The sequence below is a fragment of the Meles meles genome, chromosome 20, assembly GCF_922984935.1.
Source record: "Meles meles chromosome 20, mMelMel3.1 paternal haplotype, whole genome shotgun sequence".
In the NCBI taxonomy this organism is placed as follows: Eukaryota; Metazoa; Chordata; class Mammalia; order Carnivora; family Mustelidae; genus Meles; species Meles meles.
This window is the reverse complement of record NC_060085.1, coordinates 13,343,644-13,367,243: the sequence shown is the minus strand read 5'-3', so window position 1 is coordinate 13,367,243 and position 23,600 is coordinate 13,343,644. Positions and strand designations below refer to the sequence as shown.

The 23,600-nt window shown below is 59.6% G+C and overlaps 2 protein-coding genes across 10 annotated transcripts in view; one reads left to right on the top strand and one right to left on the bottom strand.

Annotated features, from left to right (window-relative positions):
- Nucleotides 1-19,635, top strand: part of CPAMD8 (C3 and PZP like alpha-2-macroglobulin domain containing 8) — a 69,947-nt gene extending 50,312 nt beyond the window's left edge. For 2 of the 8 annotated variants that reach the window (XM_045991809.1, XM_045991806.1), the window contains 16 exons: nt 3,901-3,982; nt 6,434-6,590; nt 6,714-6,788; nt 9,170-9,335; nt 10,455-10,541; nt 10,626-10,762; nt 11,179-11,334; nt 11,420-11,482; nt 12,151-12,335; nt 13,998-14,085; nt 14,675-14,749; nt 15,358-15,463; nt 15,552-15,662; nt 16,514-16,723; nt 17,282-17,405; nt 18,463-19,635. In XM_045991809.1, the coding sequence (XP_045847765.1) occupies nt 3,901-3,982; nt 6,434-6,590; nt 6,714-6,788; nt 9,170-9,335; nt 10,455-10,541; nt 10,626-10,762; nt 11,179-11,334; nt 11,420-11,482; nt 12,151-12,335; nt 13,998-14,085; nt 14,675-14,749; nt 15,358-15,463; nt 15,552-15,662; nt 16,514-16,723; nt 17,282-17,405; nt 18,463-18,502 (1,862 nt within the window). In that variant the 3' untranslated portion in view covers nt 18,503-19,635. Of the gene's footprint in view, nt 1-3,900; nt 3,983-6,433; nt 6,591-6,713; nt 6,789-9,169; nt 9,336-10,454; nt 10,542-10,625; nt 10,763-11,178; nt 11,335-11,419; nt 11,483-12,150; nt 12,336-13,997; nt 14,086-14,674; nt 14,750-15,357; nt 15,464-15,551; nt 15,663-16,434; nt 16,724-17,281; nt 17,406-17,543; nt 17,792-18,458 lie in introns of those variants that run through there. The other 6 variants (XR_006816496.1, XR_006816495.1, XR_006816497.1 and 3 more) reach the window with 6 other exon arrangements.
- A 955-nt stretch (nt 19,636-20,590) lies between these two features.
- On the bottom strand, nt 20,591-22,642 carry F2RL3 (F2R like thrombin or trypsin receptor 3). Of its 2 annotated transcripts, XM_045991736.1 has the most exons (3): nt 22,315-22,642; nt 21,070-22,040; nt 20,591-20,754 (listed from the first exon to the last, which is right to left on the bottom strand). In XM_045991736.1, the coding sequence occupies exons 1-3, from the start codon at nt 22,421-22,423 to the stop codon at nt 20,716-20,718; spliced, it is 1,119 nt and encodes a 372-aa protein (XP_045847692.1). In that variant the 5' UTR covers nt 22,424-22,642; the 3' UTR covers nt 20,591-20,715. The 2 variants fall into 2 exon arrangements, with proteins under 2 accessions (XP_045847692.1, XP_045847691.1); XM_045991735.1 differs by having other exon boundaries at nt 20,613-22,040.
- Nucleotides 22,643-23,600: the final 958 nt, after the last annotated feature.

The window sequence follows — 23,600 nt, the reverse complement described above, 5'->3', positions numbered from 1 at the left end:
TGATCTCAGGGTCCTGGGATCAAGCCCCATGTCGGGCTCTGCTCAGCGGTGACCTTGCTTCTCCCTCTCCCTCTGCCTCTCCCCCTGCTTGTGCTCTCTCTCTCTTTATCTGTCAAAGAAATAAATTTTAAAATCTTTTTTAAAAAAGAGCAATATAAGCATTATAAAAAACATTTAGAAAAGAAAAATAGTTCCCTATAATCGCATCATGTCCCCGTGCGTGGTGAAAACATCTGAATTTCTGCGGCGTGGGTGTCCAGAGGTGAAATCACGGGTCAGGATGTGCTCACAGTCATTTTCCAGGCTACGCTCTTTGTCCATCACTTACATTTACGGAAAACTTTTCTCTTGAATGTGGAGGGGGTATTTCTAGTTTTTCTCCCCTACAAAATGCACCATTGAAAATCTTCAGAGATCAACAATACAGCGCTGAACCTCTTCAGAAATAAGTAAGACAGCACGGAACGTCCTCAGAAATCATGCAGCACCAAATATCTTCCGTCACCAGGACTCAGAGACTTAGGATGGGGTACAGCCACAGGTGTGGGGGGGTAGGACCTCTGAGTGCCCTGACTGCCCCCCTCTGCATGTCTTGGCCCCGTAGGAGGGGCACCCGGGAGGCTGTGGCCTCACCTCTGTCACAGACACCTGCTGTGTGTCCTCAGGTAGGGTCTGTTCTCAGGGCCTCAGTTTCCTATCTGTGTAGCAAGGGAGTTCCATCAGTTCATGCCAAGGTCCTGAAGCCTCCAGAGGTTTGCTTCTGGCCTTGGGCAGGAGCTGGAGCAAAGGGGAGGAAGGTGAGGGTTTGACGCAGCTGTGAAGCTGGTGGTCACAGCAGGCACGTGCATCTCCACCGTGCGGCCCCAAGTCGCCCTCCCAGCAACCCCCAGGCTAACAGTCCTCATTTTCCACAGGAGCCAAGTGAGGCTCCTGGAAACAGCCAGCCTGAGACCCTGCAGGGGCGAGTGATGGGGGCTTCTAGGACCCTAGGCTCACCTGGATGGGATTGGCTAGCCAGGGCACTAGGTCCCAGCCAGAGTGAGAGGAGAGCCCACAGGAACCACCTTGGAAACTTTTGCCTTCAAGAAGGACCGGAGTGTGCCCAGCTTAGAGGATGTCAGGTCCCTCTCAGATGGGGAAACTGAGGCAAGCGAGAGCCTTGATTCCTGAGGCGAGTCTGGAGTTCCCGCCTCCTGGCCTGTCAAGATTCCCTGTAGAAGATCTCCAAAAGCAGTCCTGATGATCCAGAACCATCCGTTCTCAATGGGGAAAGGAAAGCGCAAGAGCTCATGGTGAACGTGGAAACTCTTGGATGGAAAGGCAAAGGCAGGGTTGCCACGGGCCCAATATCTGGCTTGATAAAGGCTGATCAGAGAGTGCTAGGAACCCCAAGAAGCCCACTTGGTTTGTGGCTGGGGACGCTCAGGTCACTGAGCCCATCTGGGCTCCGGGCTTGAACGCCGCCCTCAGTCTGATGACTCCCTAGTCATCCATGGCAGCCAGACGCTCCCTGAATAGCCAGACGCTGTGCCCTTCAGCCAGTGGGCATTTCAGATTCTACAGGCTTCCCATCAAGCCCCCTTCCCCGGTTTTCTGCCAGGCTTGCTGGTGTGTTCGTTTCCTGGGGCCGCGGTACATAGGCGTGGCTTCTTGGAGTGCGCTTCGCAGAAGGAGCTTTTTTATTTTTATTTTTTTTTTTCCAAATTTGAGGTCTCTGGCAACCCTGCATGCAAGCCTATCAGCTTTATGTTCCGAACAGCATTTGCTCACTTCCTGTTTCTATGTCACATTTTGGTAATTTCCTCAATATTCTAAGATTTGAAATTCTTTTTTTTTTTTTTTTTAAGATTTTGTTTGACAGAGAGATCACAAGTAGGCAGAGAAGCAGGCACAAAGAGAGGGAGAAGCAGGCTTCCCGCTGAGCAGAGAGCCCAACATGGGGCTCGATCCCAGGACCCTGAGATCAGGACCTGAGCCAAAAGCAGAGGCTTAACCCACTGAGCCACCCAGGTGCCCCACAAGCTTTGAAATTCTTACTTTATTCGAATTGCTGCGATCTCATGCTAAAACTTGAATAAAGGGGCCATTGCTTCTTACATATGAACAAAAAAATGTGGTTTCTTGAGCTGGAATCTACTTCCAGTGAAGATGCTGTGAAGATTGTTGAAATGACCACCAAGGATTTAGAATATTCCAGAAATGGAGCTGATAAGGCAGCCTCAGGGTTTGAGAGGCCTGAGTCTTATTTTAAGAAACTGCCACAGCGGCCACCCCCCTAGTGGGTCAGCAGCCAGCATGTGGAGGCAGGACCCTCCACCAGTTAAAAAAAAAAAAAATCAACGATTCAGGGAGCCTCGGTGGCTCAGTGCGTTAAGCCTCTGCCTTCGGCTCACGTCATGATCTCAGGGTCCTGGGATCGAGCCCCACATCGGGTTCTCTGCTCAGCAGGGAGCCTGCTTCCTCCTCTCTCTCTGCCTGCCTCTCTGCCTAGTTGTGATCTGCCTCTCTCTGTCAAATAAATAAATAAATAAATAATACTTAAAAAAAAAAGATCATGACTCACTGAAAGCTGCTATGATGATTACAAATTTTTAGTCATAATATTTTTAAGTGAATTAAGGTGCCTAGATTGTTATTTTACATGTGATGCTTTTGCAAACATAATCGGCCACAGTATAGCGTGAGTGTAACTTTACACATACTGGAAAACCCAGATGTTTGTTTGGCACAATTTATTGCAAGTTGACCTGGACCCGAACCTACAACATTTCCCACGTTATGCTGGTACCACAAACTGTGTGGCTTAGAACAATGGGACTATATCCGCTTGTAGCTCTGGAGGCTGGAAGTCCAAAATCAAGGCTCCAGGGTTGGTTCCATCTGGAGGCTCTGAAGGACGCGATCCCGGGCTTCTCTCCTGAATTCTGGGGCTCGAGACTTTCCTAGGCTTGGAGACATGTCCCTCCCACCCTTCCCTGCCACCGCCTTCATGGGACTCCGTCCTGCATCCGCTTCTGCGGTCTCTTCTCTTCTAAGGACCCTGGTCATTGGGTTTAGGTCCCACCTTATTTCAGGATGAGCTCATCTGGGAGTCTTCAGCATGATCACAAGTGCAAAGACCCTTATTCCCATAAGGTCCCATTTTGAGGTTCCAGGTGGACATGAACTTGGGGGGGGGGCGATCACGGTCCACCTACACAGAGCTCCTTCAGCCGCTTTTGCCATCTCCGGGGCAGAGCACCATCCTTCCAGCAGGTAAGGTGCAAACCTTGCTGCCCTCTGGATCTTTCTTTCCTCCTAGATCTGGCCCAGCTAAGCAGCTCTGCCCATACCGCAGAAACCCTCCCTACCTGATACCACTCCGCCGTACAGGCCCATCGTCGTTGCTTGCCTGGACAGTGCCCACCTCCCGTTTACCCTGCTTCCTCTCCGGACCCTACAGACCACCCACTACATATGTCCCCTCACAGCCCTCCCCGACTTACCCAGCCCATGCCCCCTGCTGGCCTCACAATAAGGCCGAACACCCAGTGTGGCCTGGGTGGGCGCCTCACCTCCCTCCCCTGTCCCCTGGTTCTTCTGCTCTGGCCCTTCCGGTGCCCTCTGTTCTCAGAGCACACCAGGTTCTCGTGGAGTAGTACCCATTCGTGGGGACAGAGGGTGCTGCCTCGACATGGTGCTGGTCACTGACCCCCATGACTGAGGCCCTGTGTATGACCAGGAGTTGCAGAGAGGCGAGGTCAGGAAATGAGAGGAACAAAGTAGAGGTTTCATCCACACCCTTGGTGGAGCACACTTTCCAGACTCCAGATGTGGGCGACCAGGGATATGAGTATTGCATCACAGGGTGGGGGTCGCAGGGACGGCCCCAGGTCACTGATGCCTCTGCCTCCCCCACAGGCTATCAGCGGCAGCTGACCTACAGGCACCCGGACGGCTCCTACAGCGCATTCGGGGAGCGGGACGCCTCAGGGAGCATGTGGTGAGTCCCCAATCCAGGGACACGGCCACCGTGGCTCTCTAACCCGAAGCCGCAGCTTCCCATGATGCACCACACGGCCAAGAAGCTTGGGGCCAGATCTCTAGGGTGACCAGGAGACTGCCACAGCCCCGCCTCCCTGGAATTCAGAGGGCTGGATGTGGGCAGCCCTGCTGGGCTCTGAGGGTGGCAATGGGGGGAGTAGGGGTGGCAGGGACAGTGATGATTTCTCATAGTTGTCTCTCCGGTGCTCTTGCTACACAGCTCCAAATGGAAGCCTTGCTCTCCAGCCTCTTGGGACCCGGTCCTAGGTGCCTTGGGGTCTCTTCAAAGCTCACTGGACCCACAAACAGGGGTGACCCCAATTAGGATGGGACGGGAAAGGCCATACCACTGCCGGGAGGCTGAGGTCTGGGGAGCGTGTGGGCAGAGCAGCCTGGAGTCTGGTTTCTCTTGCAAGTGGCTCCCTTTGGCTTTTGGGGTAGCCAGGCCAGGGAGGGCCTGGGGTGGGGCTGCACGCCCCTGGGTCTTGTTCCCTGGGATCCTCAGAGGTGGGCAGTTCACGTGATAGTGGATTTGCCATATTCACGTTGGGGCCTGCAGGTACTGTGGGGACACCCCAACTCCTGTCCCCAGATGGGGTTTTTCTTCCCTTGTGCCATCCCGGGAGCCACTGCGGGGGCTGTGAGCCTAAAAACTGTCCTCCCCTGGCTGAGCCCCGCCGTGTGCAGTGATGCTCACCAGGCTCTAGAGAGCCGACCTGCCCAGAGACAGCATAGACACAGCGTGGGGATTCCACGGGCCCCGCGCCCCGTCGTGGCCCCGCGCCCCGTCGTGGCCCCGCGCCCCGTCGTGGCCCCGCGCCCCGTCGTGGCCCCGCGCCCCGTCGTGGCCCCGCGCCCCGTCGTGGCCCCGCGCCCCGTCGTGGCCCCGCGCCCCGTCGTGGCCCCGCGCCCCGTCGTGGCCCCGCGCCCCGTCGTGGCCCCGCGCCCCGTCGTGGCCCCGCGCCCCGTCGTGGCCCCGCGCCCCGTCGTGGCCCCGCGCCCCGTCGTGGCCCCGCGCCCCGTCGTGGCCCCGCGCCCCGTCGTGGCCCCGCGCGCCCCTGCGCTTGCGCACGGTGTTCGGCCCCGCCCTCTGGCTGAGGGGCGGGGCGTGCTTGGGAGATGGGAGCCAGAGCGTGGTGCTCCGCGCAGATGCAGGTGCCCCAAGGGCAAGAGAAAGGCTGGGTTTGGGGATCCGGGAGGGAGAGTGGCCGGGACGAGCAGACTCTTGGGATAGGTACTTGCAGCCTCGGGGTTACGGGCTGTTTCACATTTTGGCAATTCACTGAAACAGAGCCTTGATTTTCATTCTCTTCTTTGTTGTTTTGGTTTTTTTTTTGTTGTTGGTGTTGTAGTAAGTATAACATAAGGTTTATAATTTTCACCACTTTTTAAAGTTTTTAAAATCTATTTATGAGAGAGAGGAAGCACAAGCAGGGGGAGGAGCAGAAGGAGAGGGAGAAGAAGGATCCCTGCTGAGCTCGAGCCCAGGACCCTGGGATCATGACCTGAGCATAAGGCAGACGCTTAACTGTCAGAGCCACCCAGGTGCCCCTCATCTTCACCACTTTCAAGTGTCCATTCTGGTGGCATTCAGGACATTCGCGCTGTTGGGCAGCTGTCGCCACGGTGTGTCCCCAGAACACTTTTTAATGTCGTAAATCTGAAACTCTGTCTACTACACACATGGACTCCCCACCTCCAGCTCCACCCCACCCCCAGGCACCCCCGTTCGAATTTCTGTCCCTGTGAATGCCGGGACCTCACGTGAGTGCGATCCTGGTCATCCTTTCCTGTCCAGCGTGCTTCACGGCTCACGGTGCGCTCAAGGTTCGCGCCTCCTAGAGCAGGGGTCAGCGTTTCTCCCCCTTAAGGCTGAATGACATCCCAGTGTGTGGAGGCAGCCCGTCTTGTGAAGCTCTTCATCAGTCTAGACACTCGGGTCGGCTCACTCTGTCCAGCTAGGGCCACAGAAGGGTCCAAGGATCTTAGACCCCTGGCTGCAGAGTCCCAGGAAAGACTGGAGATCTGCAAGGCAGAGGATCCCTTGGGGATTGGCAGTGGAGAGACGACAAGGAACGTCTTCTGCACGAGGCAGGGGAGGCAAAGCTGGACCAGCCCTTAGGAAGGCCGTGAGCTCCAGATTGGGGCGCTGCCAGGGGAGGGGAAGGGTCCGGGTAGGGAGGCTGGTCTCTGCCATTGGGTCCTCCTGGGTGCCCAGACGCTTCCCTGCAGCACTCACAGCAGCCCGGAGAGGACACGCTGGCCCCTCCTGTGTCACAGGTGAGGCGGCGGAGACTCGGGGCCCTGCAGGGAGCAGGCACAGCTCCTCAGGGGGCAGGCGGGAGGTGACCTTCTCCGCACAACCTCTCCAGCCCCTGGCCCTCCCAGCCCCTGCCTCGTCCCATTTCAGGCTCACAGCCTTTGTCCTGAAGTCCTTTGCGCAGGCGCGCAGCTTCATCTTCATCGACCCGCAGGAGCTGGCGGCCGCCAAGGGCTGGATCGTCCGGCAGCAGCAGGTGGATGGCTCCTTCCCGGCCGTGGGCAGGATCCTGAACAAGGACATCCAGGTGAGTGGCTCCTTGGCCCCGCTTCTGGCACCTTAGCCCTGCTCCCCGCTGCTGTCGAGGCCCGTGGGGGGGTTGAGGGCAGTCCCCTCTGGCTGAGGGTGAGGCTCAAGCGTCCTCTCGCAGGGTGGGGTTCACGGCACCGTCCCACTGACCGCCTACGTGGTGGCTGCGCTCCTGGAGACCGGCCAGGCCTCGGAGGTGAGCACGCGGCGGCCGGGGAGTGATGGGCGGCTTTCCCCTGCAGGCTGGGCTTTATTTCTTCCTTGATGCCCTCCTGCTACTCCTTCTCTTGGTTTTCCGTGGTTCCTGGATGTCTGCCTTCCTGCAGCCTGAGCACTGAGAGATTCCTGTGGTAATTTTGGGGGGCCTGGGGGAGCTATACCCTGAGATCTCCCAGGACGATCTGATGCCTCCACCCCTGTTTGGGCAGTCATCTGGGGCTTGAGCAGGGTCCTGACTGGTCAGGGAGTCCTATATAAAAACTTGGGAAAGTTTTTGGGAGAAGGGTTCTAGAACCTTCATTTTCAGTTGGTACTGGAGCCGGTCAAATTTTAGGTGTCCCGGGGGACTCAGGAGCCATTGTTGCTTCTGTGAAGCACATTCCCCTGCAGTGGGGGAGTCCATGGTGGACTTCAGCCCTGGGGGTAGGGACCCCAGCATTCCTAACTATCTGTGTCAGTTCTGCGTCCTCTGATGATGAATTACGAGTAAGCATTTCTCAACCATTCTTGGCCTCCCAATCCAGATTTAACCCCTGGGTCTGGGGTTTGCTGAGGATCCTAAGATCCTCCATGTCCCGTGCACTTTGCCTAGAGGGGCCCTTGCCCTGTGGTTAAAGGACTCAATTGTGTCTTCCTATCCTATCCTATCCTATCCTATCCTATCCTATCCTATCCTATCCTATCCTATCCCTATCCCTATCCCTATCCCTATCCCTATCCCTATCCTTATCCCTATCCCTCCCTATCTGTATCCTGTCCTCAAATCCTAATCCCTGTCTTAGCTCAGATCAGCTTGGGCCACCATAATGAAACATCACAGTCTGGATGGCTTACACAACAGACATTTAATTCTCATGGCTCTAAAAACCGGGAAATTCAAGTTCACGTTCTGTTTGATTCCATTCTTGGGGAGGACTCTCTTCCTGGCTTGGAGACAGCCACCTTCCTGCTGTGTCCACACATGGCCTTTTCCTTGGTACATACATGTGGAGAGAGAGTGAGTTCTGGTGTCTCTTCTTCATGGAAGGACCCTAATCCCTGTGGGGACTTCACCTCGCCTAAACCCGATCACATCCCCAAGGCCCCACCTCCTAATATCATCACACTGGGGTTAGGGCTTCAACAGACTGTGGTGGGGGGGTGCTGGCATTCAGTCCATAGGACCCCAGTACCTTGGAACGTGATCATATATGGAGATAGGACCTTTAAAGAGATAATCAAGTTAAAATGAGGCTGTTAGGATGGGTCCTAATCCAGTATGACTAGTGTCCTTTTAAAAAGGGGCAGTTGGACACAGGTACACACAGAGGGAAGACAGCCAGCCACAAGCCCAGGGGAGAGGCCTGGAAAAACCCATATACCCTGCCTCTGAGATGACCAGCTGTCCTGGTTGGCCGGGTCAGAGGGGGTCCCAGGATGGGGGTCAGTGGGTCCTGCCCCTCTGAGCCTCAGGGACTTGGGCCCCTCAGCATTCCTGAGGCGGGCCTCTCCTCCGTGCTCTGGGAGTGGTTTTTATTTCAATGATATGGACATTCTGGTCATTCTGACCCTGTCACATGTTCAGAGCTGGGCCACGCCTGTCGTCGTTCACTCAAGAATTTGAAGGCTCCTGTCGCCAGTACCACAGACAACGGCTTATGGCTACGGTTTATTCTGTCCCAGTTTGGGAGGCCAGGGGTCTGAAGTCAGGGTGCTGGCAAGGCTTAGAGCTCTCAAAGTTCGAAGGGAAGATCCTTCTAGGCCTCTTCAGTTCCTGGGGGGCTCCTGGCGTTTCTCATCTCCTGGCCGTGGTGCTCCAGTGTCTCCATGGCCTCGTGCCTGCGTCTCTGTGTTCACTCTTCTTAGGGGGACCTCAGTCCTCACTGCGAAGGTGCGACCCCCTGCCAGGACTGGGCTTGTGTGGGCCCGGCCAGGGATCTGCTGGACCGGCTCTGTCATGTCTGGTTTCTGTCCTCCAGTGGGTCACAGTGGGTTGGGTCAGAGTTGGTGGACTTCCTGGAGGTGGTGACCATCGAGGTGAGGCCTAGAGGGTGAGGTGGGAATGGACAAGGGGTCTCAGAAGCCAGCCTGGTGATGGAGTAGATGGGACAGGGTGGTCAGGGCTCTGCCGAGTTCCCCCAGAACTCCTCCGAGCTGATCTGCTGCGCTCAGACCCCATTTGGAAAAAGTTGGTCGCAAGATGAAGGGGATGGTGTTTTGAAAGCCAGGTCTAAGGCTGTGGGAGCCCCAGAGGGAGGCAAAATGAGAGTCTGTGAGCCATGCTGCCTCTCCCTGGGTGCGCCTTGGGAATCTGTGGGTGGGCAGGTGGGTGGGGGAACAGAGCAGCCTCCCAGGGCTCCACTACCCCCCATCCTGCAGGAGGAGAGGAGCGCCATTGCCAGAGCGCAGCATTTCCTGGAGTCCAGTGCGCCCCTGGCCACGGACCCCTACAGCAGCGCCCTCACCACCTACGCGCTGACACTGCTCCGCAGCCCAGCAGCCCCCGCGGCCCTGCGGAAGCTCCGCAGCCTGGCCATCACGCAGGGTAGGGCCCCCCACCACCACCCCCCGAGGCCACTGTGGGGCCGGCCCACGGTGCACCCAGGAGACAGCTCACGGACACACGCTTGGCTCTAAGGAGGCACCCTTTGCTCACTCTGTTCGGTTTGTTACTCGTCACATCTCCTTAGTGGCTCCATTTGATGAAGTGACTTGAGCCCGAATGTCATTTTTCTCCCTTGTGAAATAAGGGGTGGCAATCCCCGCCCCAGGGAGGGTCCCCCACCTTCTACTGCTGGGTGAGCCTTGAGAAGCCTTTTCCATCTTCAGGATGTCGGTCTCCCCATCGACCAAATGACTACCCACTATGTTTGGGGAGCCCCGGGTCGCAGAGACTTCTCAGACGGAGCCCGGAGCCCCTCCCCTCCCACCTCTGGCCCTCATCACACTCCCCACCTTCCCCAGCAGCTTCTCGGCTTATGATGTCACCTGAAGAATGCTTGAGTTGCCAGGAAGAAAAAAAAGTTAAGCAAAATTCTAAAACCACCCAATTGGGTGACAGTGCCGAGGAGTCCCTGCTTGGCCAGGGGAGCGCTGATCTCTCTGTGGTCTCAGGGCCTTCTACACTCACATGAGCTCAGAATCCTTGGAGCCTTTGCAAGTAGCAAGTGGCTTCCTTGGTCCTGAGTAGGGACAGCTGGAGCCCCATCAGGGCCCTGTCAGGAGAGAGGCCGCTGATGTCTGCCAGGGATGCGGGAGGGACAGGGTCTGTCATGGAATTGAAGATGGGAGACAGCCCTAAGGCCCTTCTCTAATTTTATTTATTTATTTGACAGAGAGAGCGAGAGAGGGAACACAAGTGGGGGGGGGGGAGTGGGAGAGGGACAAGCAGGCTTCCCGCTGAGCAGGGAGCCAGATGCCAGGACCCTGGGATCATGACCCTAGCTGAAGGCAGACACTTAACGACTGAGCCACCCAGGCGCCCCAAGCCCAAGGCCCTTCTTGCCCCAGCCCTCTGCCCCTGGCACCCTCCTCCCCTGGTGTCCATCCCTACCCCCACCCCCGATGTCTCTTCTTGAGGCCATATGCACTGACCCTCCCCATGGGATGCCAGGCCGCACACTGAACTGGGTCGTGGCCCCTGACCAGTCCTGGCCCTCTGCAGATGGGGTCACCCACTGGAGCCTGACGGGTTCCCAGGACACGGGCAAGGATGCATTCCTGAGCTTCAGCGATGGGGTCTCGCGGTCAGGTACTGGCCCGCTGCTTTGGGTGCTGGGTGCTGGGTCCTGGGTCACAGCACTGAGAGGGCCCCAGGCAGCCTCGTCTGTTGCAGTGGTCTCTGCTGAAGTGGAAATGACGGCTTATGCGCTGCTGACCTACACCCTCCTGGGTGACGTGGCCACTGCCCTGCCTGTCGTGAAGTGGCTGTCCCAGCAGCGGAACGCGCTCGGGGGCTTCTCCTCCACTCAGGTGAGTTGAGCAGGGCCCGAAGACGGGACTCAGCTCCCAGCGGGCTCACTGAGGTCCAGGCTCGAGGCTCAGAGCTCACCAGGAAGCCACTGCCTGCTTCAAGTCCCAGGGTAACTCCTGGGGTACATGGAGTCCAGGGGAAGGCAGGGGGCAAAGCCTGAGGGTCTGATGCACTGGCGTGGGGACTGGGACCCAGCCTCTGCCTCTGCAGAGATGCCCACCATGGACTGGGACCCCTAGTCCACGGATGTCGGCACCAGACTCACCCTCCATTCCAGCACATGGGTCTCTGGCCGTCAGAGAGGATCCACGCCTGGTGCCTCCAAGTTTGGGCCAGACGTCCCGGGATGGGGGCAGGGAGCCTGTGGGCTGACCTGTCCCCGGGGCTGCCAGCACCTCCTCCTCGTCTACCCCAGGACACCTGCGTGGCTCTGCAGGCCCTGGCGGAGTATGCCATCTTGTCCCATGCTGGCAGCGTCAACCTCACCGTCTCCCTGGCCTCCACCAACCTGGACTACCAGGAGACCTTCGAGCTGCACAGGGCCAACCAGAAGGTTCTGCAGACGGCGGCGGTGTGTATTCCCAGACCGGGCGTTGGGGGCCCCTCCCCGCTGCCCGCCCCCTGCAGAGGGCATCACGGTGTCCTCGCTCTTGCAGATCCCCAGCCTCCCCACGGGGCTGTTCGTGAGCGCCAGGGGTGAAGGCTGCTGCCTGATGCAGGTGAGCCTGCGGGGACACCGGGTGCTCGTGGGGGCATCTGGAACCTGGGCTCCAAGCTCAGACTGTGGCCCCTGCAACACAGCCGTGGCTGTACCTCCTCTCGCGTGTGGCTCCCCGCCACGAAAATCCACCTGACCGGCACTTGATCCAGGGGTCTCCGACCATAAGCTGACACTCTCCCCCACCTGCGGAATTGGCCCATGTTTATTCTCCCTGCTGCTGCCCGGACCAGGACACCTCCCCCAGGAATCCTCCCTCAGTCCCTGGACCAGGATGCCTGAGCCTCGCCCTCCCTGCAGCCTCCCGGTCGCCAGGCCCTGGGACTTAAGCTGCATTCTGGTCTTGTGGGCTCCGGCTAGAGGGCAGAGGGCAAGTCGGCCTGGAGATGCTGGAAGCCTCAGCTTCCCCATCTCGAAAACGGGAGCCCAGACAACACGGTGGCTAGGTGGGAGAGGCCCGGAGGCTGTGGGACCTGGGCTTGACAAGAGTGCGAAGGGGATGGCAGTCGGACCCTACACTTGCTTGGGCAATTGTAGGGCGAAATGAAGTGAACAGTAGTCCCCACGTCTGTCGCGGATACCGCTTCCATCTTTATTCTGGCCCTGCTGCTGCCTCTCCCCTCCCCCCACCCGGGGCTCCTTAAGCCTTGGTCCTCGCACACTCCCCAGATTGATGTCACCTACCATGTGCCGGACCCGGTGGCCAAGCCAGCCTTCCAGCTGTTCGTGAGCCTGCAGGAGCCCGAGGCTGAGCCGTGGCGGACCCCCGCTCCCGCCTCCTCCGCTGATGACGACGACCCGGCAGCCGACCAGCATCAGCAGGAGTACCAGGTGACCCTGGAGGTGTGCGCCAGGTAAGGCCACCTCCCCACTGGCCGACACTGCTGCCTGGGCCTCCGAGGAGGGCCATGTTTGAGGAGCATGGCCTCCAGGGACCAGGGCGCTGAGCAGATGCTCAGTCTGAGCCTGTGGACTGTGATGCCGTCAGCTGGAATGCCCGCGGCACGGCTCTGGCCCCTGCTGCATTTCCCACTGCGGTGGCTGGACCAGCCCTGGTGGTTCCTGCTGCGGTTGCAAGATATGTCAGCAAGAACCATCAGGGAACCTTGAGGAACGGGGTTCCGTACCCACTGCTCCTGGAGGTTACCGGGCACACCCGGGGCTTCACAGTGAGGTCACAGGCAGAAACTCTGGACGTGGGTGGGGCTTTGGCTTTTATTGGGGCAGAGGGTGGGGGCCTAGGGTTTCACCAGTCCCCTCTTATTGGCAAATTTTAAAAAGATAAGCGCAGGAATGAGGGAGCGGGAAGGGAAGAGCGGCTCAATTATCTTGGGACCCAGGGTCCCAGCGTCTTATAAAAGGGGCACTTCATGGGGGGGGCACCTGGCTCCCTTATCTAGGTGCTTATCTGTAGCTGGGTCACACAGCTGGCAATATGTTGATCCAAATGGATGTGTTTGGGATGGATGCTTTTGCAGTCAAATGCTTACTGTCAGGCACTTAGACCGCAGATGGGTTTTGAAATGAGGAGGGAGATGGAAACTTCCAGATGGATGCAGCAGACCCCAGTGACAGGTGAGACAGGTGGCCCAGGCGGGGACCGCTGTTTGTGGCCTCTGCCTGATGTGCCAGACCGAGGTCCCCGGGTTCCCTGACGGTGACCGGGGACCAGGCCACAGAGGGTCTTCGGGGAGGGCACGGACAGCTGCCCTTAGAGGATGCTCGTTACCTTAGTGCCGAGTTGGGAGCGCAGAGGTGGATGTTGTCATGGTATCCAAAGCCCATTGGAGCTGCCAAGGCTGCCCTCCTCTGCCATGACCTTCAACCTGCCATCAACTGGGGTAGGGGGAGTAGGAAGCAGCCGGGCTGGCCCCAGCTCTCTGGCCCCATCGGGCCTGCTGGGGACGTCTTTACCCCTCTCTCAGGTGTTTCAGAAAGAACCCCTATGTGCCATCCAGTTATGGGCATGCTCAGGCCGCACCCCCACAGGAAGCCTCCCCAGGGGCTGTGGCTGCCATGGCCCTTGGGCCCAGAGTCTGGAGGTCCCTCTGTGAAGGTCATCCTCCTTGTCACTGGCACCGGGCACCAGGAGGGCCTGGGCCAGAGCAAGCCCCAGAGGCCAGTTATGCACACCTCATGTCACAGAAGGGGACATAGAGGGCTGGCCCTGGGCAGTGACTGGGGATCCCCGGTCACCGCGGCTCCCATGGCCCCACGGAGCTGCTTCCTGTACTGGGGACATAGCTTGGGGTTCGGGGCAAGCACGGCCCAGAGTCAGCAGGCCTCAGTCAGGCCCAGAACCCTCCCCAAAGCCCTCTCCTTACGGTCTTAGGGTCTCGGGTGTGAAATGGGCTGACCGGTCGTCCGGCCAGCTGTGTTTGTACCGATGGGCCACGCAGCCAGGCCCAGGGTGGGCTCCCTAGGACTTCAGCCGTGGTGATTGTGGGGGTCGGAGGGAGCCTTGAGTTCCGCCACGGGTCTTGAGCTCCAGGGTCTGTCTCTCCTCTCACTGGAAGGTGGCTGCATGCGGGGTCCTCCAATATGGCCGTCCTAGAGGTGCCCCTACTCTCGGGCTTCCGGGTGGACCGCGAGAGCCTGGAGCAGGTGAGGTGGCGCCGGTAGGCGGGAGCTATCTTGCCCAAGGCCGGAGGAGGTCTGCAGTGTGGGGAGGACGGAGAAGGAAAGGCAGGCCTCTCCTGGGGGGTAGGGGTGATCAGGGAGGCTGGGCAGAGCACCAGGGTAAGGAGAAGGGCCGGCACAGAGGCCTTGGGTTTTTGTATCAAAAATGGGGATGTCCCAGGCTGGATGGTGGCTGAATGTTGCAGCTGAGGTCAAAGCAGGTGGCCTGGCTCAGCCGGGCACTAGGGCTGGGGCTGGATACAGGGAGGCTGCAGGAGGGGAAGCGGAGGGAAGGGAAGGCAGGAGAGCTCGGGAGAGGGGTAACCAGCCTTACATCCCCTCTCCCTGGCGCTGGGTGGACTGTCAAGGTCTGGGGAGCTTTGACCGCCATCCCTTGGTCCCGGCCCAGACCCATGGGGACTAGCTGGATGACCACAGGCAAGTCGCCAGCCTCTGGGGCCTTGGCCCACCTCCCACTGACCAGTGCTGGCTCCGAAGATACGAAGATACGGGGGAGGAAGCAGGCACTGGGGGGAGGGACTGAGTGCACCCTGACCTCTGGCTTCCTTGCCAGCTGCTCTTTGACAAGCATTTCACGCTGAAAAGGTACGAGGTGGCCGGACGCAGAGTGCTCTTCTACTTTGATGAGGTACTGTCCTGGGGTGGGGGCGCGGGCAGGGGTGGAGGCTTCTACAGAACCCACGTGGGTGAGGGTAGAGAGCTGTCAAGGCGGTTCCGGCAACCATCTCATAGCATGAAAAAGAAACGGGGACAATCCATCCAGGTAGAGATGGTGAGCTGGTGGCTTAGTGCCCCCGCCAGCTCACCTGGGTGGAAAAAGTTGGGAGGGGATGGAATAGTGTTCAGACACAAAGAAGGAATGCAGACTGGATGCCTGTAGATGAACCTGGAAAACATGCGGAGTGAAAGAAGCCAGACGCAAAAGGCTTCATAGTGCTAACACGGTGTATATGAAATGTCCAGAACAGGTAAATCCACAGAGACACACAGCAGATTGGTGGGGGGAGGGGGCCGGAGTGGGGAGTCAAAGACCAGCAGAGATGTTTTCCCAGGTAGGATGGAAGGACCCACGGGATTGAGTGGAATCAGGTTTCTGTGTTTCACGCCTCCTGGGTACCCCGAAATCGGCCAGTTTTGGGGGCCCACGCTTTGATGAATAGCAGAGCATAGGGGCTATAGCTTATCCCTGAACCCAGTGGCCGCAGCCAGGTCCGAGCCGGTCTGCTAACCCTGCAGATCCCCAGCCGGTGCCTGACCTGCGTGCGGTTCCGGGCGCTGCGTGAACATGTGGTGGGCAGGACGTCCGCGCTGCCGGTCTCTGTGTACGACTACTATGAGCCTGGTAGGCCCGCGCCCAAATGCACCCCCAGCTCGGTTCCTCATCTTGTCACCCCATCACTTGGTCACTCTTCCCCTGCCTCGTCCCGCAGCCTTCGAAGCCACACGCTTCTACAACGTCAGTGCCCTAAGTCCGCTTGCCCAGGAGCTGTGCGCGGGACCTGCGTGCAACGAGGTGGAGCGCGCTCCAGCCCAGGGCCCCGGTGAGTGCGCGGGCCACTGCCTCCCCTATCACCAGTCACCCCGACCGTCCTCTTGGAGCTCAGATCAGAACGGGGAAGCGGGGTCTCCAGGCCGAGGAGGACAGCTTGGTAAAGGCCGGGACCTCCGTCAAGGGCGCACACTTTGGTGGCAGGGCCGAGCGGTGTGTGGGCGGGCGGCTGTGGGCAGGGGCGGGGCCGAGTGGGGCGGGGCCGAGTGGGGGCGGGGCCGAGTGGGGCGGGGCCGGGAGGTGGGCAGGGGCGGGCCGAGAGGCCTATTGGGCGGGCGATGGGAAGGGGCCAGTGGGAGGGGGCGGGGCCGGGAGTGGGCAGGGACGGGCGGAGCAGGGTGTGGGCGGGCAGTGGGAAGGGGCGTGGTCGAGCGGGCTGTGGGCGGGCGGTGAGGAGGGACAGGGCCGAGCTGGGGTGCACTTGAGATTGGGGAGAGGGTGGAGCCAATTGGGGTGGGAGGGCTCCCAGAGCAGAACTCGTGGGGCCCCTTCTTCCACAAACCAGAGATATAGGAACTCCAGGTCCCTGGCCATGAAGTGAGCGAGTGGGCCACAGCAGAGGTCTGGGCGGGGCTGGGGCCCTATTCTTTATTTTTTAAACATTTTGAAATAAGTTTAGACTGCCTTCGTTGATAACTTTTATTTGTTTCCGCAAATAGTAGGCAAATACTTGCATGAAATTACACCAGCTCAGGGCTCAGGGACTCTAGTAACTGTCGCGCCCCAGTCCCCACCCTGTGAAAGGTGGTAATCCCTGCCCCCAGGGATTTTTTCCCCCACTCCAGCGCCGACCAGCTGGGGGTTGGGGTCCCGAAGACCCTGCCGACTTCGCTTCGCCCCCAGGCTGGTCCCCGGTGGAGCGGGGTCCTGTGGCTTCCCCAGAGGAGGGGGCGAAGATTACGCGCTGTGGCTGCGCCCGCGACTGTAGCGCCGGTGGGGACCCCGTGTGCGGCTCCAACGGAGTCGTCTACACCAGCGCCTGCCACCTGCAGGAGGCTGCCTGCCTAGGCCGCGCTGGATTGGAGCCCGTGTCCCCTAGCCACTGTGCCCTCGGTGAGGACCCACCTTGGGTCTGGCCTCTGGGACCTCCCCCTGGACATAGTGCATTGCCCTATCTTCTTCATCACCTCTCCGTCCTGTCTATCTCCTCCTCCCCATCACCTCCTCCCTCCTGTCTAGCATCACTCTCTTCCTCTCCTCTCCCCTAAGCCCCAGCCCTCCCTCTCTCACAGCCCTTGATTCCCTGTCTTTCCCTGATCCTCCCAGCTTCCCCCACAACGGTGCCCCTTGCATCTCTCCTCCAGTCTCTGTCTTTTTGTCTCCGTTCCTTAGGCTTTGTGTCCTCCCCCATCTCTGGTTCCTTGCGTCTGTGTTTCTGTGGCTCCTCAGTCTTACATAGTCTCTCCCCACCCCCACCCCTAGTTTGTGCCTTTCTGCATCTACCCATCTCTGAGCTCTGTGTCCCCTTCCCTAACCCTTATGACCTCCCACTTCCTGCCTGTTGCTCTGGGACACGTTATCTCCTTTTCACCGTCTCTCCCGGGGCTGTCTGCAATCCAGATACTCTCCCTCCAGTGCTCTCCTACCAACCTAGCCCCACCTTCCTTCCAGAGCAGCTGACACCAGCCTCTGCCTCCTACAGCTATGACTATGACCCAGCTCCCCCAGACTCTGGGCACCTGGCAGCTGGCCATGGCCATGAGGTGATGGACTTGGAAGGGGAGGCAGAGGACAGGTGAGAACTAAGACCCCCCCCCGTCTCCTTCCCCCTACTTGCCCTGGACCTGACCTGAAGTGACAGTAACCATTAGATAGGTCAGCCTGCAGGTTTCCAGGAACAAAATGGGGGATCCATTCTCTCTTCTCCCCACAGTCCAACACACATCAGAGAACAGCCTGTCTGAGTATGGCGAGGCCGAGTCCTCCTGAGGATACAACCCCAGGACACACCTGCCCATGGGGCACCCTGGGACCCTGTTAAAGAAAGAAGTTATTCATGACCTTTGTTAAGATGGCAGGGAAGACTGTTCAAGGGAGCGGACTGGAGATAGGAAGCAGGATCCTGTGGTGGGGTCTAGCAGGAGAGAGGAAGACAGGACCCAGCTCTGAATACTACAAGAAAACGTGGGGGTTTATAGCCAAGGTCCAGGGGAGGGGGGAGGTCATTGGACACTGGCATTTGGTCCGTGTGCACTTAAGATAATTACAGGTAGAGCTGGGCCAATGGCTCTTGTTTCAGTATTTGTTCCATTTTTTTTCTTCCATGTGCCCCTTTTGTACTTACGGAATACTTTTGTAGCATTCCGTTTTGATTCAGCTCCGGGGATTAGAATATACACCCTTAAACTTTGCAGTTTACTTGTTTATTTCCCCGCTGTCACAACTGAGTCTGCAGTTTTCCCCCACAGCGAGTTTTCCCCCACCATAGGCAAGATACGCAACAGCTTCCCTTTTAGAGCCGCGCTCCCCCTCCCCCCACCCCACCAGAGAGTCTGTCGTTCTGGGAATGCTGTGTAAACGGAATCCTCTTGAGATTGGCTTTTCTCACTTGGCATTCCCGTGCTATCCACCCACATTGTGCGGGTCAGAAGTGAACAAGCTGTCCCATCACTGTGACCCGGTGGGGGTGGCCAGGGTCCTGAGGGTCCTTTCCAGGGGGGACACACCTGTTCCAATGGGCAGAGGCAGCCAGGTTGGGCCACGGACGTGGAGGCGGGTTTAGCAAAGGGCATGCCGGTGCCCTGCAGGCCTGGCAGCCCACGGTGTCTTTCTCTTTTCCTCTCGCCAGTCAGAGTGGCTTCTCTTCCTAACGCTCTGAGCAGGAGGACTTGACCTGGCTGCATCCTGTCCCTGTCGGCACCCCCAGAAGGGGGCCACTGATGGGAGAGCTCCCTTGACTCCATCCCTGGTGACTCTGGCTTCCAAATGAACCTGATGCCCAGAACGCAAAGACCTGCCTCTATGGATGACGGGTCTCCTCCTAGCCCTCTGTCAACAGGAGGGTCGGCCTCGATCCCCCCGCCTCCCCAGCCTCACTTGGGGCTGGGCAACCCCCTCCTTGGGCCGGAGCAGCTCCCGCTCCAGGAGAGGGGACGTTCCTGAGAAGGACCTGTGGCCAAAGGCTTCTGATGGAAGAGACACGATGACATTTAGCCAAATCAGGGACATAGATGGCATCCATCCTCTCATCACCAACTTCGAAGCGAAACAAGCCGCCTTTCCCCAAAATGCAAAGCTTGGACTCCCTTTGGGGCACCTGGGCTGATTGGCCCCTGGACCTAGACCTCGAATTGTCCCCTAATGGTCACAGTCCCTACACCCCATTTCACCCCAGGGGTCCCCCAATGTTTGGTGCCGACAGTGCCAGGCCCTCAGGGAAAGCCTCAGGGCCTCACCCCCTGAAACCCTGACCTCCTGGCACCCCACATGGGGACTGCCCTCTCCCAGCATCCTGGAGAGGGAGCCCAGCTCTGCAACCAGACCTGAGAGGGTTTCCCCCTCAGCTGTGGTCACATTCCTCTTTGTGATCCTCAGGGGACGCCTGTCTCTGGTCCCGCACGGGCATGGTCTGTCTTCTCCCCTGTGCGGTGGTATTTATTGCTGCCAATGCTGCTCATCTCTGACCTCCAGCAGGGACAGCACAGAAACCCTGAGGGCACTGCCCAGCCAGTGGGTCCCTGGTGTGCCACCCCGGCCACTTCCCGCTTCCCTCACCCCCACGAGCCCCCCTGTTCCCTGTGGAGGCCACTCCCATAATAAAAGCTCACTTCCAGAGTCACAGACAGGCTTTGGCCTGGGGGCGGGGGCAGCCCGGAGGGTGGGAGCCTCAGCTCCCATCAGGCCCCCTATTACCTCTGTTCTCCAGTCTCCAGCTGAGCCTTTTGGAGCCAGTGGGGAGGAGTTTCAAATACCTGCACCCCAACGTAATCGTAGGCTCCCGTGCATTTGTAAGAAATTTTGCCGGTACAGAGAGGTCCCGAGTACCGTTCACCCAGCACCCCCTCCCCACCCCGCGGTAACATCTTGGAAAACTCCTACTCGGTCAACCACGCTATTGACATGGGCACACTGCGCTGATCTTACACTTCTCCAGGCTTGCCGGCGCGTGCGTGTGTCCTGGGGCTCCCCGCCCACTGGCTCATTTTTCCCTAAGCCAGATATATATGGGCCCTAATGGGGTGCCCAAGAATGGCCCCCACTCCCCTCTGTCTTGGGGGAGCCTGCTTACTCCCACAGTTGATGCCTCCATGACTCCGGACACAGCACCCCATGCTGTTCTCCAGGATGGGGTCAGTGGCTTCCCTTCCCCATGTGGTAGGTACCCTTCCCCTGCATTCAGAACAGCTCAGACCCAGGGTAAACAGCTCCGGGTGGGGGGCGCGGGGTTGTAGCCCTCCCCCACACCAGGGCCACCCGTCCACTCTCCAGTTGCCCACCCACCTGGTTCTGGGGTGGTGGGGGACATTAACATCAAGAAGAGTCAGACCTTGGGTTAAGGGGAAGAGGTACTGTCCTGCCGCCAGTGTGACAGAAGGTGACAGTCCTGTGTGTCCCAATGACAGGCCACACCAGGGCTTGGGGAGCAGAATGAGGGCCTCTACAGTGATTGTCCAGGAGATGCCCAAGCTCTGAAGCCCATCCCAGAGCTAGACCCTGGGCTTTGGGGAAGGAGGACTGCCAAGCAGCCTCCTCGTCACCTGAGCCATGAGGGAGTGGGGGCTGAGCCTTCTCCTGGGAGGCGTCCTGCACCTGGTACACGTGACCATCAGCCTTGCCTCCACACCACCTCGGACGCGAGGGAGCAGGCTGGGCCTGGGAATATGCATTTAACCCCCATATTAATTTTTTTGCACTGCTCTAACCAAAACACACAAAACAGGTGACTTAAAACAACAAATTTATTCTCTGACAGTTCTGGAGGCCATAAGCTTGAGATCAAGGTGTGGGCAGCTTCTCTGGGGGGACTCCGAGGGAGGGTGTCTCAGGCTGCCCACCTGGCTTCTGGTGGCTGCTAGCAGTCGTCCTGTTCCCTGGCTGCGGCTGCGTCACCCCCGTCTGCCTTCGGGTTCAGATGACCTCCTTCCCTGTGTGTATGTGTGGCCTCTCCTTATAAGGACACTGGTCACAGGGGATTTAGGGTCTCCCCCTCCGCCAGTGTGACCAAATTTTAATAACACCTGCAAAGGGACCCTATTTCCAGATAAGCTCCCATTCAGAGGTTCCCCATAGACGTGAATTGGGAGGGAGAGCCCCCGCTCGACCCCCTGCAACCCCCCTCTCTATTTGCCCCGCCTTCTGGGGGGGCGTCACACGAGCGAGGTGGACCGTGTGCCCTGGGTGACCCCCTCCCTGGAGGCTGTGGAGGCGCCCCGAGCCCCGCAGAGCAGCCCCTCCCGCACCTTGTCCCTGAACTCCACAGATACGTAGTAGTAGATGAAGGGGTCCACGCAGCTGTTGAGGGTGCTGAGAGCCAGGCTGGGCACGTAGGCAGCGTACAGGTCGCCCCAGGCGTCGGGGCGCGGGTCCGAGTAGTGCAGCAGCAGCAGGACGTTGCTGGGCACGAAGAAGGCCACGGCCGAGGCCAGCACGAGCGCGGTGAGCACCCGCGCGTGCCCGTAGCGCGGGCCCCCGGCCGCCAGCGCGCACAGGGTGGCCCCGTAGCTCAGCAGCATGACCAGCAGCGGCAGGAAGCAGCCGAGCACCGCCAGGCAGAGGAAGGCGGGCCGCCAGTAGGAGGCCTGAGCGCCCACGGGCAGCGCGTCGTGGCACAGCACGTGGTCCGAGTGCGACAACCGGAAGGTCTGCGGCTGCAGCGCCAGGGGCAGCGCCAGGGCGACAGCTGCCAGCCAGGCCGCAGCGCAGAGCCCGGCGGCCATGCGCCAGCCTCGCAGGGTGAGGGCGCGGAACGGGTGCACCACGCCGAGGTAGCGGTCCAGGCTGACGGCCGCCAGCAGCAGCACCGAGCCGTACATGTGGCCGTAAAGCGCGGCGGTGGTCGCGCGGCAGGCGGTCTCGCCGAACGGCCAGTGCTGGTTCTGCAGGTGGTAGGCAACGCGCAGCGGCAGCGTCAAGGCCAGTAGGATGTCAGCGACCGCCAGGTTCATCAGCAGCATGGTGGAGGGCAGCCGCGGCACCCGGGTGGCCAGCACCCACAGCGCCAGGCCGTTGGCGGGCAGCCCCACCAGCAGGGTCAGCCCGTAGAGCGCGGGCACCAGCCTCGTGGACACCCAGCCCAGCAGCAGTGCCCGAGAGCTGTCTGGGAGCTCCAGAATGTTGCTGTTGTTGGCCCAGAGCTGACCCGGGAAGCTGCGCAGATGAGGGGAGTGAGGGGTCTCCTCCTGGGGCCCGGTGAAGGGCCCCAGTGTGCCATCTGGGGGAAAGGGGATACAGGTGTTGAGAGTCTGGGCGTTTCCTCCACCTACACCGCCCCCGCCCCGTGATGCTTCCGTGGGGGGGGGGTGGGTGCAGCTACATCCAGGCCCAGCTCTCAGGAGCCCTCAGCTTGGTAGGTTAGAGCTGGACACACACCCCCAGCCCTGTGGGCTCAGGACTGGGCTGGAGGACCCCCCCTCCCAATTCCCTGTCTCCCACTCCTCAACTCTAGGCCTCCCCCCAGTTCCAAGACAGGGCCCGAGGTCACTCACCATTATCTTCCGCCGCGCTGCCCATCTCGTCGTAGGTGAGGCTGTTCTGGCTGTCATCTTCCAGGCTGAACCCCAGCACCATGGGCCACAGCAGCGCAAGTGCCCACATGCTGTCAAGGCTCGGCACCAGCTGCTCTGGGCTGTGGCCGCTGACCTCAGGCTTCCTGCCTGGCTGACCCCCACCCCCAGCTTCCTGACTGCCAGTGGAGGAGTGGACAGGACCCAGGGAGATAAACCAGCCCCTGCCCCCACAAGCCTGTGGCAGGCCCGCGGTGTGGGCTGAGAAGGCCTGTGGCTAGAGTCCTAGACACGCGAGGTCCCGGTGCTGGGCTGGCGAGATGGGGGAGGAAGTTCCAGGCTGCAGTCCCCTCCCTCAGCCCCCGTCCAGCCCAGAAAGCCTCTATGGGCCAAGTGGCTACTTCCTGCTGCCCAGTCGTGTCTGCAGCCCCTGTTTCCATGACAGCCCGCCAGGTCACGTACTCGGGTTCTTGGCCCTTCCTGAAACCTCTCCCTACCTCCTGTCTGTGCCTGGCTGGATCACAACCCTGCCTCCCAGGTCAGAGATTAGAGCCCGTGACTGATCCTTTCCCTCTCCGAGCACCCCAGGTCCCCTCTGGGGGCCGCCTGCCTTACTGCGGCCTCCCTCATTCCCCAGCACGCTCCCCTGGGCGGGCAGGCCCAAAGTGAGGTGCAGAGAGGGGAGGCACTTTGTGAGACGAGTCTACTGAAGGTATCTGAGGAGGTCTTGGTCCTCGGCCCGGAACCCTGATGCTGACCCATGCTACACTGGGAGTGGAGAAGAGCCCCCTTTGGCCCTCTTTGGTCCTGGCTCCATCCTCAGCCCGGGGCTGCTGGGAATGGTCATGGCCATACCTCAGCCTGAGAGTGGTGGTCAGGCCAGCCCAGGACACAGGGCACAGAGGGTCCCTGAGCCACCACCCTCCTCTGAGCCCTCCACATCCCTGCACTCAGATGGGGCCTGCTGTACAGCTGAAAAAAAAGCCGAGGGCCTCAGCAGGGAGAGTACTCCTTCTGTCTTCTGCACACAATCCCCTCTGATGTCCGTCTGGGGAGAGGCCTAGAGTATCTTGCCCTGGAGGTTCTCAACCAGTGTGGTCAGGGTTGGGTCCTGGTGGCGGTGGGGGAGGGGGACCGTCTGAGAGCAGGAGGACCCTGAGGGGGCGGCAGGGGGTCAAGGAGGGAGAAATGATCTAGGGGTGAAAGAAGGGGAGTGATGCGGCCATGTCCTGGTTCTGGGAGCCTTAATCTAGCCACACACTCAAGGT